Source organism: Nomascus leucogenys, chromosome 9 (assembly GCF_006542625.1).
Source record: "Nomascus leucogenys isolate Asia chromosome 9, Asia_NLE_v1, whole genome shotgun sequence".
Classification (NCBI taxonomy): Eukaryota; Metazoa; Chordata; class Mammalia; order Primates; family Hylobatidae; genus Nomascus; species Nomascus leucogenys.
This window is the reverse complement of record NC_044389.1, coordinates 32,002,633-32,020,084: the sequence shown is the minus strand read 5'-3', so window position 1 is coordinate 32,020,084 and position 17,452 is coordinate 32,002,633. Positions and strand designations below refer to the sequence as shown.

General features: G+C 44.4%; 1 protein-coding gene across 2 annotated transcripts in view; it reads right to left on the bottom strand.

Moving 5' to 3' along the window:
* Nucleotides 1-17,452, bottom strand: part of NMNAT2 (nicotinamide nucleotide adenylyltransferase 2) — a 178,393-nt gene that overhangs the window by 53,876 nt on the left and 107,065 nt on the right. Inside the window, exon 1 of one of the 2 annotated variants that reach the window (XM_003264440.4) lies at nucleotides 4,592-5,693. The exons of the other annotated variant lie outside the window; for it this stretch is intronic. Within the exon in view, the coding sequence (XP_003264488.1) occupies nucleotides 4,592-4,661 (70 nt within the window). The 5' untranslated portion in view covers nucleotides 4,662-5,693. Of the gene's footprint in view, nucleotides 1-4,591; nucleotides 5,694-17,452 lie in introns of those variants that run through there. 2 annotated transcript variants of the gene reach the window in all.

Genomic DNA, 17,452 nt, shown 5'->3' with positions numbered 1-17,452 from the left:
GAACCCTCGTGGATGGAATTACAGCCCTTATAAAGAGGCCTGGGGGAGCCCATTTGCCCTTCCTCCTTGTGAGGACACATAGAAGGCGCCATTTAGGCTGGGCACAGTGGCTCATGACTGTCTGTAATCCCAACACTTTGGGAGGCCAAAGTGGATGTATCACGAGGTCAGGAGTTCGAGATCAGCCTGGCCAATATGGTGAAACCCCATCTCTACTAAAAATACAAAAATTAGCCAGGCGTGGTGGTGCGTGCCTGTAGTCCCAGCTACTTGGGAGGCTGAGGCAGAAGAATCGCTTGAACCCAGGAGACAGAGGCTGCAGTGAGCCGAGATTGCACCACTGTACTCCAGCCTGGGTGACAGAGCCAGACTCTGAGACTCCATCTTAAAAAAAAAAAAAAAAAAGGCACCATGGCACCATTTATCAGGAACAGGCCTTCACCAGACACCACATCTGCCTGGGCCTTTATCTTGTACTTCCCAGCCTCCAGAACCGTGAGCAATAAATTTATGTTATTTATAAACTACCCAGTCTACGGTATTTTGTTACAGCAGCCCAAATGGACTAAGTCAGTAACCACTAGGGGAAACTGGGTGAAGAGTACATGGGATCTCTCTGTATTAATCTTGCAACTTCCTGCAAATCTATAGTTATCTCAAAAAAAAAAAAAGTTTTTGAAATATTCGTGGTAAATTACAGAACACTGCAATTTTAAGGTGGTGATGTGCAAACCCAGGCAGTGGCAAGCAAGCTGGAGAAGTTAGACGCTTCTGAAACTTTATTTCTGTTCACACCTTTCCATCTTTGCTGCTGTCTAGATTTGAAGATTTTGGTTTGTTACATTGTGGGTTGCGTTGTCCAAAGCTGTGCTTCTTAAACTTTGATGTATGTATGAATCCTCTGGGGGTCTTTTTAGAACACAGATTCTGATTCTATGGGTCTGGGATGGAACCTGAGATCAGAGTCAAGATTGGCGTGAGATAAGTGGGGCAGGATCGTTTAAGTGCTGAGTCAGACCTCACCTTTATTTAAAATGTTGATATTTTGTTTATCATGGATTTTTTGCAGTGATTTTGATATTTTAAAATATTGTTTATTTTGATTACTGAGTTTGGGGGCACCTCCTTACATTTTCCACTAGAGGGGGCCATCTCTAACCCTAGTCCCAGGCTTGCCTGAGATTCGGCATTTCTGGCAAGCTCCCAAATGAGACCAAGGCTGCAGGTCTGCAGATTATATTTTAAATAGCAAGCGACTAAAGACAGGTGGAGCAGCCCCTGCCATGTTAGAATACCCACAAGAGAGGCTCTCCTCCCTTCCCCACTCCACCACCATCTCCAACTTGCATGACAAGGGCATTTCTGAACATTGGTAGAAAGCCAGCCCACTGGCAAAGCTGTAGCTATGGCCCTAGAATTTAATTTCATGCCAGGCTTCCCAAAATGAGGTCTATTTTTGTCCATCAGTTCTGCCCCAAAGAAGGAGCCAAATTACTCTAACATTAGACATGCAAGTCAGACCCGCTCTGCATTTGGTCACCATCTTTGCTCCTGTGTTCATGGAGGAGGACTCCATGACCATTGCCACATCCTGTCCTCAGGACCCTGAGGGTCCACTGTGTCTCATGGCTCATTCCAGGCCACTTGGAACCAGGTAAATCTCCCTTCCTTATAGCCTGTGCTGGATGCTTGGATGTCCAGCCAAGGACAGATACAACATGAGTGATTTATCCATTAATAAAAATTCATGAGACACACATATCCTCCTGGCTACTCAGTGAACCTGGCTGACATGTGTAATCTACTCCTTCCTTCTAGGGAGTTAATGGAAGAAACACTGTGGTCAGAGCATCAACACTAACTCCATTTTTCCTTTTCAGCTGCAATTAGAAATGACCCCTTCTGAATTGTAGTCACAGCTGGAGCTGTCTGTATTTTCCCTGTTTGTGAATTTCCCAAAGATTGTCTGGATTTGTAAACATTCTAAATTTTAGGAAGACCAAGTGCTGGATGATAAAGGAAGAAATCAAGCTTGGAGTGCCTCTTAGAATTCCTGCTTAGGAGTTAAGAAAAAAACTTTAAGGAATCATCCCTGTGGCCTACTAAACTGAACCTTGAGTGTTCCCTAACAAACATTTAATAAGTGCTTATTATGTTGAAGGCTCTGTCCCAGTCGCTATAAGGGACATAGAGAAGTAAAAGACACAATTCCCATCTCCAAGGAGCCTAGGTTTTTGATGGGGGCCACAGCATATACTTTGCTGAAATAATAAGATACCAAAATGAACAGCAGAGACATTAAGTGCTATAGGACTTCATGGAGGGAGTCATCCCAGTGGGACGGGGTGGCCTAGGAAGCCTTCCTAGAACAGATTAGACCTAAGCTAGAATCCAACAGCAGAGAAGAGGAAGGTGTTATTAACTATATCTTTTTATTTTCTGTATTTTGATGTTTGACATCTGGGGACTTGCTGACCCTTGAAGGGAGGAATTATCCCTCTAGCCAATTCCTAGAGATAGCAAATAACTGGCCCTTGAGCACACTTTTCAAATGCAAACCAACCAATCCAGACCAACCACGCCCCTAACTACCTTCACTATTGGGCTCTCACACTCAGGGCCACTGTTCCCTTGCCCTAATCTCCCCAGGGCTAGGTACTAAACAACTAGGGATATCCCCTACGCCCCGGAGGCTGCTGAATTTATTTAAACTAGGCAAAGGACAGCCTGCCTCACCTGTCATTCCCAGAACTACAATCACATCTTTTGCCCTTGTTTCCCCCACTCCCTCTGCCTTCTGACTGACCCTGGAGCCTCCTTGCTGGCCCCCTATGGCTCGGTGTGCCCTGCCCTCTTGGGACCTGTGAGTATAACAACTTTCTTTTCAACAGCAGCCATCTCCTGATCTGCTGGCCTTGTCATATCTAAAAAATAGTAAAACCTCAATTTTAAAACAGAAGGAAGATACTCATTCCAGGGGGACAAAGCGAGGTGAGCAGATGAACTGAGTCAGGAATGAAGTCTACAAACTCCACTGAAGCCTCCTTTTCTTGGCTTTATTTGTTTGAAAAGCAATGATACCCTTTTCATCCATTGTCACCAAGGGTGTCTCACCCTCCCCCACACAGCCTGGAGCACCTTTGCAAAACTGAGGGGAAGAGGCTAGCTAAGAAGAAGGCAGGGAAGAATTAGGCCAAATTAGGAGGGTTTTGAGTGCCAAACCAAGGAATTAACTTACTGACAGTTTGTTGGTGATCTGCTCTGTGTTAGGCGCAGTGTTAGGCACTTGGGTCTGTATTTTCTCATGTTAAATTTCACAGCAACTCTGTAAGTTGTTAGGTGACATAATCACTATTTTCCAAATAAGGAAGCCAAGGTTCAGAGTCATTAAGCAGTTTTGCCCAAGATCACAGAGACAGGAAGTGGCTTTTGGAATTTGAAGTGGGATTTGAACACAGAATTTTCGACTCTAAGGTGAGTGCTTATTCGATTTGGTCCTTTAGTCCCAGATCCTTTCGTTCCAGTCTGGATAGTTTTGGGAAGCAGGGAGCTGAGTGATCACATTCTTCAGGGAGCATGAAACAGACAATCCTACCAGGCCCTCCCTCTTCAAGTTGTCCAGCCTAAGCCTTAAGACAGTTTTCAAGTGAGATAGTTCTACTTGAGTCTGAAGTAAGTCTGAAAGCATAGTATGGTCCACGAAGTTTGATCCATATGTGGGACCACAGGAGCCTACCATGCCATCCCTTGGAACTGTCAGCTGAGTGGGCTGAGGCTCCCAATAAATACAGGCTAGTTATGGATTTCCTCTCCACAGGAAGCAATTTTCCTTGCTCTTCCTCCAGCCAGTCAGCCATGCCTAGGCCAGCCATCTACTAACACTAGTCCTCAGACCTCTGGGCAGAGAATGTGGGTACGACAGCACAATGCCCTCTCCCTGCCCTCATACCCTTTATTCCAATGCACTGTGGAGCCAGCATCTTCCCAGGCCTGTGTCTGTGACTCATGATGGCAGCAGGATTGCCCAGTTTACCAATACTTATGTGACTTGTGTCTTGGGTATTTAAGGTTTGAGGCTGGGCGGAAGTTTTCTAGGAAGACAAAGGAAATAGGAAGTGGTGGAAGACATTTTTGGAAAACAGTGCAGCACATACAAAGGCATGAAGATATGAGATTTTGCAGGTAATGAAGAAAAGATCTACATGCCAGAAAGAAAGATGTAAGTAAAAGAAGGTAAGGCTGGAAAGAAAGTGGGGTAGATAGCATGATAGGAACAGGGTTTTCTTAGGAGAAACAATCGATTGCAGAAGGCACATGATGGCAGCTGGATTTCCCAAGGGGATGATGGGTTACCCACATTTGGTATATTCTTCTACCCAGACTCAGTGGCCAGTGACTGGCCAGCAGAAGGGGGGGGCTGGGCTTACATGCATATAGGGATCAGGCTGACGTCCCTAAACAGACATGCACAGAGCAGCCCTGCAAACCTTGAGAAGCTCTGCTGGAGACAGAATCCTATTTTCTTGACCATCTGCACCTCCCTCCAGCTGCCCCGCCCTCATACCATGTGCCTCAGGCTGTCTGAACTCACCAGAGAGGGTAACAAACACTTCCCAGAGCCCCTGGCAGGCCTGAATTTCCTCTAGTTCCTGGATTTCCATCTATTTGTCTGGCTTTTGCAGCCACTACTTGCATCCCTGCGCGGGCCATCAGAGAGTAACACAAAGGGGCGCAGTTGCTCCCTCATTGCTGCTGATCTTGTTTGCTCCACTACCTCTAGCTTGGGAGAGTTTGTATCCCTTTGTCCTCACAACTGGGAAATGATTTATGACCCTCCCTTCCATAACTGTCACTTCTGCCAGACCATGCTGAGAGAACCTCTCATATGCTCCCGCTTGTAGGAGCCACTCCAGCAGGGTGGCCTCCGTTCAAATCCTTTCCACTGGAAAAGCTATCCGATTCCCATCCCTCATCCTTTCCAAATCAGGCTCCAGGCTTCTTGCAATTCACCCATTGTTGAAAAAGGCTTTTTTTTTTTGGTATTTATTTCTTCAGAAATGGAAAGCTAAATATATATGTAAAAATATGACACAAACTAAATATATATGTAAAAATATGACATGAAACCAAGGTTTCCCCTTCAGCGAAACTCAAAAACACATGAGAGAATTCTTTCAGGAACCCACAGACTATGGTACTAAATATAGCTGGGCGGGGGGTGGAGCGGGGCGGAGGATAGAGTGGAAGGTGAGGAGGAAGCAATGAAGACAGGAGGAGGACATGTGATGTAGAAGCCCACCTTGGCTCCTCATTAGGGTATCAAGTCTGTGTCATTTGCATGGAATCGGGCTCTATTTTTAACTACACGTCTATTTTATTCTACACTTTTATTAACCTTTCTGAGTACAAGTTTACCATACAGGCATCTTAACATAGGGATAATTCGAGCTTTGAAATAGACTTTATCCAGGAGATAGCTGTTTTTCTTGGGTAAAACAGGTGACAGAATGTTCAGCATAGACTCATTTTTGCGAGGGTGTGGCCGTGCTGAGACTGCAGTGCGGGGATTTTTTGAAAGGTCAAAGGTTGCTTTTTCCCTAAAAAATGATATTGGAAAAACAGTTTCCTTCACAGCATTTTTTTTTTTTTTTTTTTTTTTTTTTTTAAGAAAGAGTTTCTCTCTTGTTGCCCAGGCTGGAGTGCAGTGGCATGACCTCGGCTCACTGCAACCTCCACCTTCCAGGTTCAAGTGATTCTCCCTCCTTAGCCTTCCAAGTAGCTGGGATTACAGGCTTGCGCCACCATGCCCGGCCAATTTTTTTGTATTTTTAGTAGAGATGGGGTTTCACCATGTTGGCCAGGCTGTTCTCAAGCTCCTGACCTCAGGTGGTCCACCTGCTTCCGCCTCCCAAAGTGCTGGGATTATAGGTGTGAGCCACCGCACCCGGCCCTTTACAGCTTTCTTATTTGTGTTTATCTTTCCTCTCTACTTCCCCTAGTAAGAATATCTTCATGGAACAGAGTTTCCTTCTAGGGAACCAGCTGTCCAGGTTTGCAGGGGACTTTCTTGGTTTTAGCACTAAAACTCCCATGTCCTGGGAGACCTTAGTCCCCGACAAACTGTGTTGGTTTGTGCTGCAGGCTGAATAATGGCCTTCCAAAAATGTTCACGCTCTAATCCCTGGAACCTGTGAATATGATATCTTAACATGGTAAAAGGAATCCAGAAAGCCCCTGGAAGCTAGAAAAGGCAAAAAAATGGATTTTTCCACAAAGAATGTTTTCTTCCAGAAAGAACATTCTTTGATTTTCAAACTTCTATAAGATCATAAATTTGTATTGTTTTAAGCTAATACGTTTCCAATAATTTATTACAGCAGCAATAGGAAGTGAATACAGTTGGTTACCCAGCCCCTCCCTCAACCAGGATGTCCAATGAACCACTGAACCACTCATGCACTGAACCAAAGAAGCTCAATTACTGCACTGAGTGGAGAAACAAAGTCAGCTCATTGAAAATGTACCATGTGTGAGAATTTCAGGGACACAGAAAGACACAGTTTTAAATTACTTCCACTGTTATTTTGGACTTTTCTGTAAGAAATCTGAAAGTAAAGAAATGCACAATAACCTACAAGTGCCCCAAAATAAAACCTTTGTAATTCCTTAGGTTAAAATACTAACCTCCACCTAGAGGCAACAGAACATGTTTACAGGTTCAGGTTTAAATCCTGCCCCAGGTGTCACTAGCTGGGTGACCTTGGGTACCCAGCTAGTTACTCAATTGCTCTGGCTGCCAACTCTCATCTCTAAGCTGGAGGTAATAATATTAATCTGGCTCACAGTGTTGTTTGATAAACGATATAAAGAGTTTAGCACAGCACTGGCATTCAGGGATGTTGGCCATATTTCTATTTCCTGAGGAAGTCCAACCACTCCTTGGGGAGGAAAGTAGAGGTGGACAAGGAAAACTCAAAAACTCTTTGAAAAAAAAATGTGCAGCTTGCCAATGTGGGAGTTATTAAATCTAGGAAGACTTTCTTTTGACCAGCAAAGCTTGTCCCTGGCCCCAGTGAGATGTTTTTCTTGGTCTCGCTGCCCCTTTTGTCCTGCTGGCCTTTAGAGAGAGCAGATGTTCCCTTTCTGGCTTAGAAAGTCATCTCTAGAGAGTGAGGGTCTGACTACAAGCAGACCCTGATATCTTCTTTCTCTCCCCTTTAAGTGAAACCAAACAAAGGGTTCTTTTTTTTTTTTTTTTTTGAGATGGAATTTTGTTCTTGTTGCCCAGGCTGGAGTGCAATGGTGTGATCTCGGCTCACGGCAACCTCTGCCTCCTGGGTTCAAGTGATTCTCCTGCCTCAGCCTCCCTAGTAGCTGGAATGTATCTTTTTTTTTTTTTTTTAGACAGAGTTTTGCTTCTGTTGCCCAGGCTGGAGTGCAATGGCATGATCTTGGCTCACTGCAACCTCTGTCTCCTGGGTTCAAGTGATTCTCCTGCCTCAGCTTACCAAGTAGCTGGGATTACAGGTTCCCATCACCACACCTGGCTAATTTTTGTATTTTTAATAGACACAGGGTTTCACCACATAGGCTAGGCTGGTCTTGAACTCCTGACCTCAGGTGATCTGCCCACCTCGGCCTCCCAAAATGCTGGGATTAACAGGCATGAGTCATGCATCCGGCTTAAGTTTTGTATTTTTAGTGGAGTCGGGGTTTCATCATTTTGGCCAGTCTGGTCTCGAACTTCTGACTTTAGATGATCTGCCCGCCTTGGCCTCCCAGAGTGCTGGGATTATAGGTGTGAGCTACCGCACTTGGCCCAAAGTATTCTAAGTAATGTCAGAGAAGCCAAGGTTGGGGAGGGCGTGTGCTGCACTTGGGCAGATTTCGACGGACTTTAGCGCCTCAGCTGAGGTGTGTTTGGATGATGGATGGGGGAGAGCCGCATGCAGGAACGTCAGGCTGGCCTACAGTTCTCCAGGCTATTGATTGAGCTCTGCTGGCATTGGGACAGAGGAGGTTTGTGCTGCGATGGATGACCCTACTTTGAAAAGTTTCATTTGTCTTGTGAAAGTCTCAGAGCTCATAGAAGATTTTGCTGCTTTTCCCTCAACTGACCTAGAGGTATGATCCCAGCGGACAGCAACATGAAGCAATCTTAAAATGGCCTTTAGGATTCTGATGTGAAATAAGATATCACTGTGTATCACTTAAAGCAAATGTTTTTAAAATGACAGTGATTAGTGCCCGGGAGGATGGGGAAGTGTACATTCTAACACGTGGTTGACGAGAGCATAAATTGATAAAGCCTTTTAGGAGGGCAATACGGCAGTCAGCATCTATCAAAATGACAGATGGGCATGAACTTGACCTGGCACTTCCACCTCCAGAAATCTATACTACAGAAAAAACTTGCACATGTGCACAGAGATGTATTCAAAAAAATAGTTCACTTCAGCATTATTCGTAATAGTAAAAAATCAATAATAAAAAAGGAAGCTGTTAAATGTTGGTACACCCATTTGAAGGAATGTTATACAGCCATTTAAAAGAATGAAGTAGATGTATCTAATCTGACATGGGAAGATCTCCAAGAGACATCACTAGGTGGGAAAAAAAAATCAAATCACAGAACAATACCAAATAAAACTGTGAGTCTAAAGTAACTTCATAGTGATAATAAGAGTGGTGAAGAAAATAACACAGGGAAAGAAGGTAGAGATTGGGTGCTGTGGGTTGCTGGGGAGAGAAGCAAATGGCAAGCCATCAGCCACACGACAGTGAGGAGGAAAGTGCCGCAGAGAGAGGGAGCAGATTTGTAGCCCCTGAGGTGGGAGAGCTGGTGGCGTGGCTGCAGCGCTGGGAAAACAGGCTGAAGTCACAGGCTTGAAGGAGCAGGTAGAAAAGGCCTAGAAAGCCCTGGGAACAAGTTTGGGATTTTATTCAAAGCCTTTGGGGGGTTTTTGTTTATTTTGAGACAGGGTCTCACTCTGTGACCTGGCTGGAATGCAGTGGCGTGATCACAGCTCACCGTAGCCTCAAACTCCTGGGCTCAGCCTCCCGAGTAGCACGGACTACAGGTGCATGCCACCACACCAGGCTAATTTTTAAATTTTTTGTAGAGATAAAGTCTCAGTATATTGCCCAGGCTGGTCTCAAACTCCTGGCCTCAAACGATCTTCCCACCTCGGCCTCTCAAAGTGCTGGAATTATAGGCATGAGCCACTGTGCCCGGCCTTTGGAGGGTCTTAAGCAGCAGAGTGATCTGAGTTACATTTCAGAGATTGGCTGTTGGGTGGAAAATAAATGTAGTGGAGCAAGAGCGGAGGCAGTGAGATCAATTAGGAGCCTGATTCCAGGAGTCTGAAATAAAACAGGCACAAATCCACTCATCTCTAGGCCTCATGTCACTCACTCTGAATTAGATACGATATTAGGCATGTTAATGTGTTTGATAACTATGATATTAGTTTTAAAAGTAAAAAGGCCTACATTAAGTGGAGAGTAATATTATAGTAGAATTGAATTTTGTTACAACTCATTCATTACACAGATTGTTTTGTTATGATTGTATCCAACCTGGTCTAATCCCGTCCTAAGAATATAGCAGTTTATTCAACAACCTGGTTTTATCTCATTGGTTTATGAAATGGATGGCAGCACTGTCCCCTCAAGCCCAAGAGTAGAAAGAAGACCCCAGGAATCATGAAAACCTGTACAAAATTCATACGTAAGGGTAAGGTCCCACAGCCTCATGCTCTTAAGTGGGTTACACAAGTGCTTCTGCATACTTCTCTCGCTCATTTTGGTTTGGTTGATTTTTTAGCTAAAGTTGCACTGCCCCCTGGAAGATCAGACTTTCTCTTTCTCACCCTAATTTAAGGCATTGCAAATATTTTATCCTAGGTGAACCTTTTCAGTACTTTCCTGAAAATATAGGGTGGACACCTGAAGAATCATGGAAATTCGCTTGGAGCAGTCCATAGCTTTGTTCTTGGAATGTAAAAGATGAATTTGGTGACCTTTACAGAGAGGGCAGTTTTAATTAAAGAGGAAGGAGAAAAACTGCCTGGAATAGGTAAATCTGGAGAGTCAACCTGGGTGGGTCTCAGATGGACTCTCCCAAACATTCTTAAAATACTGTATTTCTAATTGTTCAAAGACCTTGGCCTGGTGATCTGAATCTTAGTATCTCTAGGCCAGCTTCCTGTACTGCCCTGATCCTGGGACCGCTTTCAAAAGCTCCTTGCATGAACAGCAAGTGCAGAGTATAACATCATTCTAATGCTTTGGAACTAGCACCAGAGTAATATAGCAAACCCTGTCTTCCAGAATGCCTCTGATATAAAATCATAATTACTCCTCTTTCCTTCATGAGCCTGAGTTTGAGTCAAATGCATCCAGCCTGCTCTGGTCCCTCTCATGTCTCCAGTGATTTTCCAGGAAAACCAGGCAGACCCCTATTCCTAAAAAGGTTCTAGATCAATCATTTTCAACCAGGGTTGATCACCGCCCAGGGCACATTTGGCAATGTCTAGAGACATTTTTGGTTGTCACAATTGTAAGAAGAAAGTGCTACTGTCATTTAGTCGGCAGAAGCCAGGGGTTTTGCTAAACATCCTATAATGCACAGGACAGCCCCACAACAAAGAATCATCTAGTCCAGTTTTTCAACCGTGCCAGGGTTGAAAATCTTGTTCTACACATAAACAAGGCCCCTGTTTTAAAGGGAAACTAGAAACTCATAATGCCAACACAGGTGGAAGAATTATGGCCCCAAGGGAAGGAAAACAAACAAACAAACAAACAAACAGAAAAAGGGCATTGGAATTTCAGAGTCTGTTTTTCCACCCCTTTTAGCACAAGGGACTGTTATTGGAAAAAGTGACCAAGTCAAATAGCATATGACAAATGTCCTAGATGACAAAGGGATTTCCCAGCTACCCCACGTGGGTCGTAAGAGATTAGTCCTAAGGTTCCCGCTCACCCTGTGAGGCTGCTCATGGAGATTTGTCCCTGCTTGAGTGAGGTGCCCTGGTCTAGAACCAGCTCCTGCTCAACTGCCTTCTTCTTTCACTATCCACTCCCTTCCCTTTGTTTTGACAAACCAAATTCCAGTGTAGGGTGTCAGATACTGAAGCTTCAAAATTCACCCTGACCTGTCAGAATTAATGGTTTCTGTGCCCAGTCATTAAGAGCACAGGATTTTGGAACAAGCAGAGTGAGCGATTTGGGGAATTCTTGGCCAAAGATCAAGAAAGCCTTTTTCTCCTTACAGGCCCTAATTAATTAACTGGTTCTTTATGAAAAATTGTGAGGGAATAATTCAGACAAGAAGCAGTAAAAGGATTTTTCAGCAGTCGTTTATTTTCTAGATTCAAAACAGTATTAGTTAATAATTAGGTAAAGCTAATTGCACTGGTGTCTTGGCACTGGGAAGGTTATTTTCTCCTGAAAGTGAAAATGGTGGGGATGGACAAAGAGGCCTGTCCCCAGTCAAGCTCCCTGATAGGACCTGCCTACCACTTCTCAGGGGTCTGCTTTACAACCTGAATGATTAATGGCCACTGTGAAATCTAGTTACTGATTTACTTTTCTCACACAGGATCCAAGAAGTGGACTTCTTCTCAGAGCAGAGTTAAAAGAGTTGTGCGGTTCACCTCACATGTCCGGCCCCTACACTCACACACGCACACCCACAGACACGCCCTGGTGTTCTGCCCAGTGTAAACCATGTGATATGGCTTGGCTGTGTCCCCACTCAAATCTCATTTTGAATTCCCACATGTTGTGGGAGGGACTCGGTGGGAGGTAATTGAATCATGGGGGTAGGTCTTTCCCATGCTGTTCTCGTGATAGCAAATAAGACTCACGAGATCTGATGGTATTATAAGGGGGAGTTTCCCTGCACAAGTGCTCTTTTTGCCTGCTGCCCTCCATGTAAGATGCAACTTGCTCCCCCTTGCCTTCCAACCATGATTGTGAGGCCTCCCCAGCCACATGGAACTGTGAGTCCATTAAACCTCTTTCTTTTGTAAATTGTCCAGTCTCAGTTATGTCTTTATAGGCAGTGTGAAAACGGACTAATACAACATGACAGATTTAGAAATTTATAAGCATACTATGAAGTAGAAGATAATTTTTTTTGTAGGCACATTAGTCACAGGTTTGGGGTTTCTTTTGTAATTTCTTTTTATTTTAAATAATTTAAGCCTTTTTTTTTTTTTTTTTTAAATGAGGTCTCACTATGTTTCCCAGGCTGGTCCCAAATTCCCGGGCTCAAGCAATCCTTCTGCCTCAGCCTCCCAAGTAGCTGGGATTACAGTAGGCATGAGTCACCACACCTGGCAATTTCAGATTTTCCAAAAGCTGCAGGAATAGTACAAAGAACCCCCATATAACAATCTCCCAGATTCCCCATTTGTTAATATCTTACCACATTTGCTTTATTTGTTTTGCTCTCTGTATATTTATTTTATTACTTTTAAAACTATTTAATAGTAATTGCCTTACAGTTCCTAAAAAAAAAAAAAGGACATATTGGTGACAGTTTGTCAAGCTCATCTTTTTTCAGTTGAAGAAAGTATGAATGTTTGGCAAATGGCCCAGAGGTCTGGGCCTGCTAAATAGGATTTTCCAAGTATCCCCCAGGATATCTGGGTTCAAATCCTGACTCTACTTCTTTCCAGCAGTGTGATTTTGGATATCTTCCTAAGTCTCAACTTCTTCATCTGTAAGGTGGGATAATGACAGTATCCCTTTCAGGGGCTGCTGTGAGGATCAAATGAACTAAGTCACTAAATAAGTCCATGCATGGACAGGTTCAACTGCATATGCCACCATGTTCAATAACAGCATTGCTTCATTATTAGCTACTATTATCTAATTTTCCTGTCTCATTTTCTTGTAATTATTCAAGGTTATTATTCTCAAATATTTCCCCAACTGTGTCTTTTCCAATGAAGCTCAATTCCAGTTTTCACTCGTGGAGCTGTCACGGAACACTCAATCTCCCTAATTTCTCTCTCCCACTGCCAGCCCCCGGCCCCCATCCCCTCCTCCCCCAACACGCACACATCTATTCAATTTAATCAGAACAAATTCAGAAGCTTACAAGCATACTATGGGATACCAAAGAACAAAGAACCATTTCTTGTAAGGTTATTAAAATACTTGTGATTTAAAGCAGGACAAACCTGAAGAATCCAGCATGCCTGAGATCACACATCTCTGAACAATAGGCTGTGATTTGAGTAATTACCCCTGAAGAGAGGGAGGTACCTGACTTCCGGGTATTTTGGTCAACCAGCTGGACTTTCTTTCCTTAGGCATGGATAACTGGGTATTTGGTTAGTAAGGAAAAAAGAAAATTAATGTTTAATATACACATAATATGGTTGGCACTTCCATTAGATGTTTAGAGATTTTCACTTTTAAGCGTTTTTTTGTGTGAAATATAACTTTTTTTTTTTTTTTTTTTGAGATGGAGTCTTGCTCTTTTGCCCAGGCTGCAGTGCAGTGATGCGATCTTGGCTCACTGCAACCTCTGCCTCCTGGGTTCAGGCGATTCTCATGCCTCTGCCTCAGTCCCTCTGGTAGCTGGGATTACAGGTGCACGCCACCATGCCTGGCTAATTTTTGTATTTTTAGTAGAGATACAAAACTCTACTATGGTTTCACCATGTTGACCAGGCTGGTCTCGAACTCTTGGCCTCAAGTGGTCTGCCTACCTCGGCCTCCCAATGTGCAGGGATTACAGGTGTGAGCCGCTGCGCCCAGCCAATGGGAAATATACCTTTTAAAATCCAACAACAACAGCACATATTAATCAATTACTAATTATTACCAATGGGCAACCCTGAAGAGGAAGGCTGGAAGAAAGGCCTTGAAGCAGAAATCTCTGCTTTCAAGGGCCCCAGCTGCAGCTGGGATTTGTCTCTAGGGCCCTGATAGGTGTGAGGCCACCGAGAACAGGGTGGCTTTTGCTGAGCAACAGCTTTGAGCCACATGTTTATGAGACAGGCTCTGCCAACAGCAATTGCAGATGAACAACGGAAGCAGTCTTCAGTGTCTGCTGTGTGGAACTTTGTGCCCGTTTCCAGAGGTGCCCATTCACTCTCTTATATGCTTTCAAATTTTGTGCAACTATTTGCCTGTAGGATAAGATCCAAACTCTCAAACAGAGCAAATATAAAGGGTTCTTTAAATCTGAGCCCTACAGCTCTCTCCTGAACCTCCTGCATGCCCTTTTCCCCCAGCAGCACTTGCCTTCACTCATGTGTTCCTTCTGTCTCAAATGCCCTTCCCTACCTTGGTAAGCCCTGCCAACCCTTCAAAATCCAACTTGCCATGCCACCTTCCCTGACTTTCAGAGCTGGAATGATCTGTCCTTCCACAAGTCCATACATGTCACTGTAATAAGTTTGATCCCATTTTCTTGGGAGCAGCTCCAGGTCAGGCCTGTGCTTTATTCTTCTTTGCATCCCCAGCATCTTGTCCAGTGTCTGGCACCCAACTGATGCTCAGTTACTGTTTGTTGGGTTAAACTGGAAGGCATAACCAGGTCGGGGCAGAGCGGCCTTGGCTATGTCATTTCTCTGTTTCTAGCTCCTCCTTATCAACTAGACATTTGACAATACTCAACAAGCACTCATGGTATGCACAGCCTTTTGCTGAACTACAGTGTATGCATATGTAAAAGTGCAGGCACCTTAAAGATAATCATTCACTGGACATGGTGGCTCACACATATAATCTCAGCTACTCAAGAAGCTGAGGCAGGAGGCTTCATTGAGCCCAGGAGTTTGAAGGTACAGTGAGCTATGATGCACCACTGCACTCAGGCCTGGGCAACAGAGTGAGACTCCATCTTTAAAAACAAACAAACAAACAACAAGCAAACAAGCAAACAAACCTAAGAATTCCCAGCCTAAAGGTAAATTGCTCTCATACAAGTGTAGTCACTTACGGAGGAAAAAGTTGTACACTTTGTGTATGCTAGTTTTGCGAATGTAAGTTTCTAACATCAGCTCATGCAGATTTCAAAAATCAAAAGTTTAACACCCCGTCTTAATATTAAACCAATCATATTTTTTCTCTTCTCATTCTGATCATTGGTCTACCTCAACAAAAGTATGTGGAAAAAATAGAGGCAAATATTCACTTGGCCGTCCGTCATGCTGTGATGGCTGTCCATAGCTGATTCTGAAATCACTCGGGGCAGACACACAAATAGGAATAAAATACTTCCACACATATTTTTAAAGGGTCAATTGATATCTCAGTTGTTTTAACAAAATAAAGAATAGCACTAAGTTCACCACTGACAAAGTATTTCCACGTTGGTGAACACTCAAAAATGTATCATGCATGTCGGTAACATGTGCAATAACAAGTCTTGGATTCCTTTAGAAGGTACAATCCACAGAGGTCAAGATGTGTGTGTGTGTGTGTGTGTGTGTGTGTGTAATTCAATCCAAATTAAAGACATCATATCCAAACTACTTTTAAAATATGAGTAGCTTTGGGAGGCCAAGGCGGGTGGATTACGAAGTCAGGGATTCAAGACCAGCCTGGCCAAGATGGTGAAACCCCGTCTCTACTAAAAATACAAAAATTAGCCGGGCATGGTGGTGGGCACCTATAATCCCAGCTATGCAGGAGGCTGAGGCAGAGAATTGCTTGAACCTGGGAGGCAGAGGTTGCAGTGAGCCGAGATCATGCCACTGCACTCCAGCCTGGGCGACAAAGCAGACTCCGTGTAAAAAACAAACAAACAAACAAACAAACAAAAGAAACAAAGAATACCTAATGTAGATGACGGGTTGATGGGTGCAGCAAACCACCATGGCACGTGTATACCTATGTAATAAACCTGCACTTTCTGCACATGTACCCCAGAACTTAAAGTAAAAAAATAAAAAAATAAAATGAGTAGCCCATGAACTAAAAAAACAACAAATTTAGAATAAAAAAAGTCTTTAATTTTTCATTCTTAGAGCTTTTTCTCCTTAATTACTAAAAATTAAACACCCACCCTGGGAGAGGGGTCAGCCAGGACCTCTGTTCTTGGGCTGTTTCTGTCCATCCCTGACATCCTCTGCACATCAGGATGTTTGAGGCAGTGAGGTACGCTCTCCTTGGGAATGGAGGTGACATCACAGGCCCAGAGTCCCCACTGACCCTGAGTGCTCCAGTTCCCAGGGACTTCCTCCCTGGAATCTGGAATTCATTTTGGCACAGGTCACAGAGACCCATGTGAACAATGAAGAGGGAGAGGGTGGCAGGGCTCAGTGTCTGCGTCACCCAGGGTCTGTTGCCCCTGACTCCTCACTGACATCAATGGCTGCTCTGTGGGGTGGGGAGCTAAGAGGAGAAGGCTGGCCCCCTGTCCCCTGCAGGCCCTCCAGCTTGAAAAGAGAGCAAATCCATGCCCCCTCACCTCCCCCGCACACATTATTTCTGACCCATTTTCTTTCATGTCTGTGGAGATCAGATGCTGAGTCAAACGGCAGCCCCGGATTTCTTCCTGGGCTGCTGCAGTACCAGCTCCAGAGCCAGGGCTCGCCAGCTCCTCACCAGGCACCTCGGTCCCCTGAGCTGTCCAGGCACGGGGGCCTGAGGGACTGGGCACTTTACTTCCCTCTGGAGGGCAGGCACTGTGTCTCATCCAGCTTGCTGCCTTCCTCAGCTCCACCCCCACAGCCCTTAGCAGGGCTCCTTCTATATTGTTGATACTCAGCATTAATTCATTGGGTAAGTGAACGTAAGCAGAGCTTGCCATAGGGAATATTATTCACTAGGTAAAATGTGTTGGAAATAACCCTTTATCTGATTCCCCTTCTTTCCACTTATAGAAATTGAGGTGTTTCCCTCTGGTCTTGCATTTTGGGACTCTTAATTCAGCATCCTTGGCATGCCTGTGTTCCAGATCTCTGTCCCCCATGCCCTCAGCTAGTTGTTACCTAGTAGTCAGACACTACTAATCACTAGACCTGTGTGCATTTGATAAATGTTACCTGATCCACATACATTTTAATAAGAGCCCCCAGTGTCTCTCCCCAGAAGAATGACTCTAAAATGGGAATTCCAGTAACCTGTGTCAAAGTGATAGACCCTTCTAACTGGGAAACATCAGGTCATACCTCAAAAGTGGCAGCCTCAGAGTGGGGTGGGCCTGGCTGGTCAGCCCTTTTATCCCAGAAAGTAGGCTCAGCTTCATCCCCCCGTATTTCAGCCCACATCCTCCAGCATACCCTGAGCCTGACTGATGGATTTTTTCTTTTTTGTTTTTTGAGACAGGGTCTGTCACCCAGGCTGAAGTAGAGTGGCTACCTCCTGGCTCAAGTGATCCTCCTGGGCTCAAGCGATCCTCTTGCCTCAGCCTCTCAAGTAGCTGGCATTCAGCCACCATGTTCAGCTAATTTAAAATAACATTTTTTGTGTGTGGAGA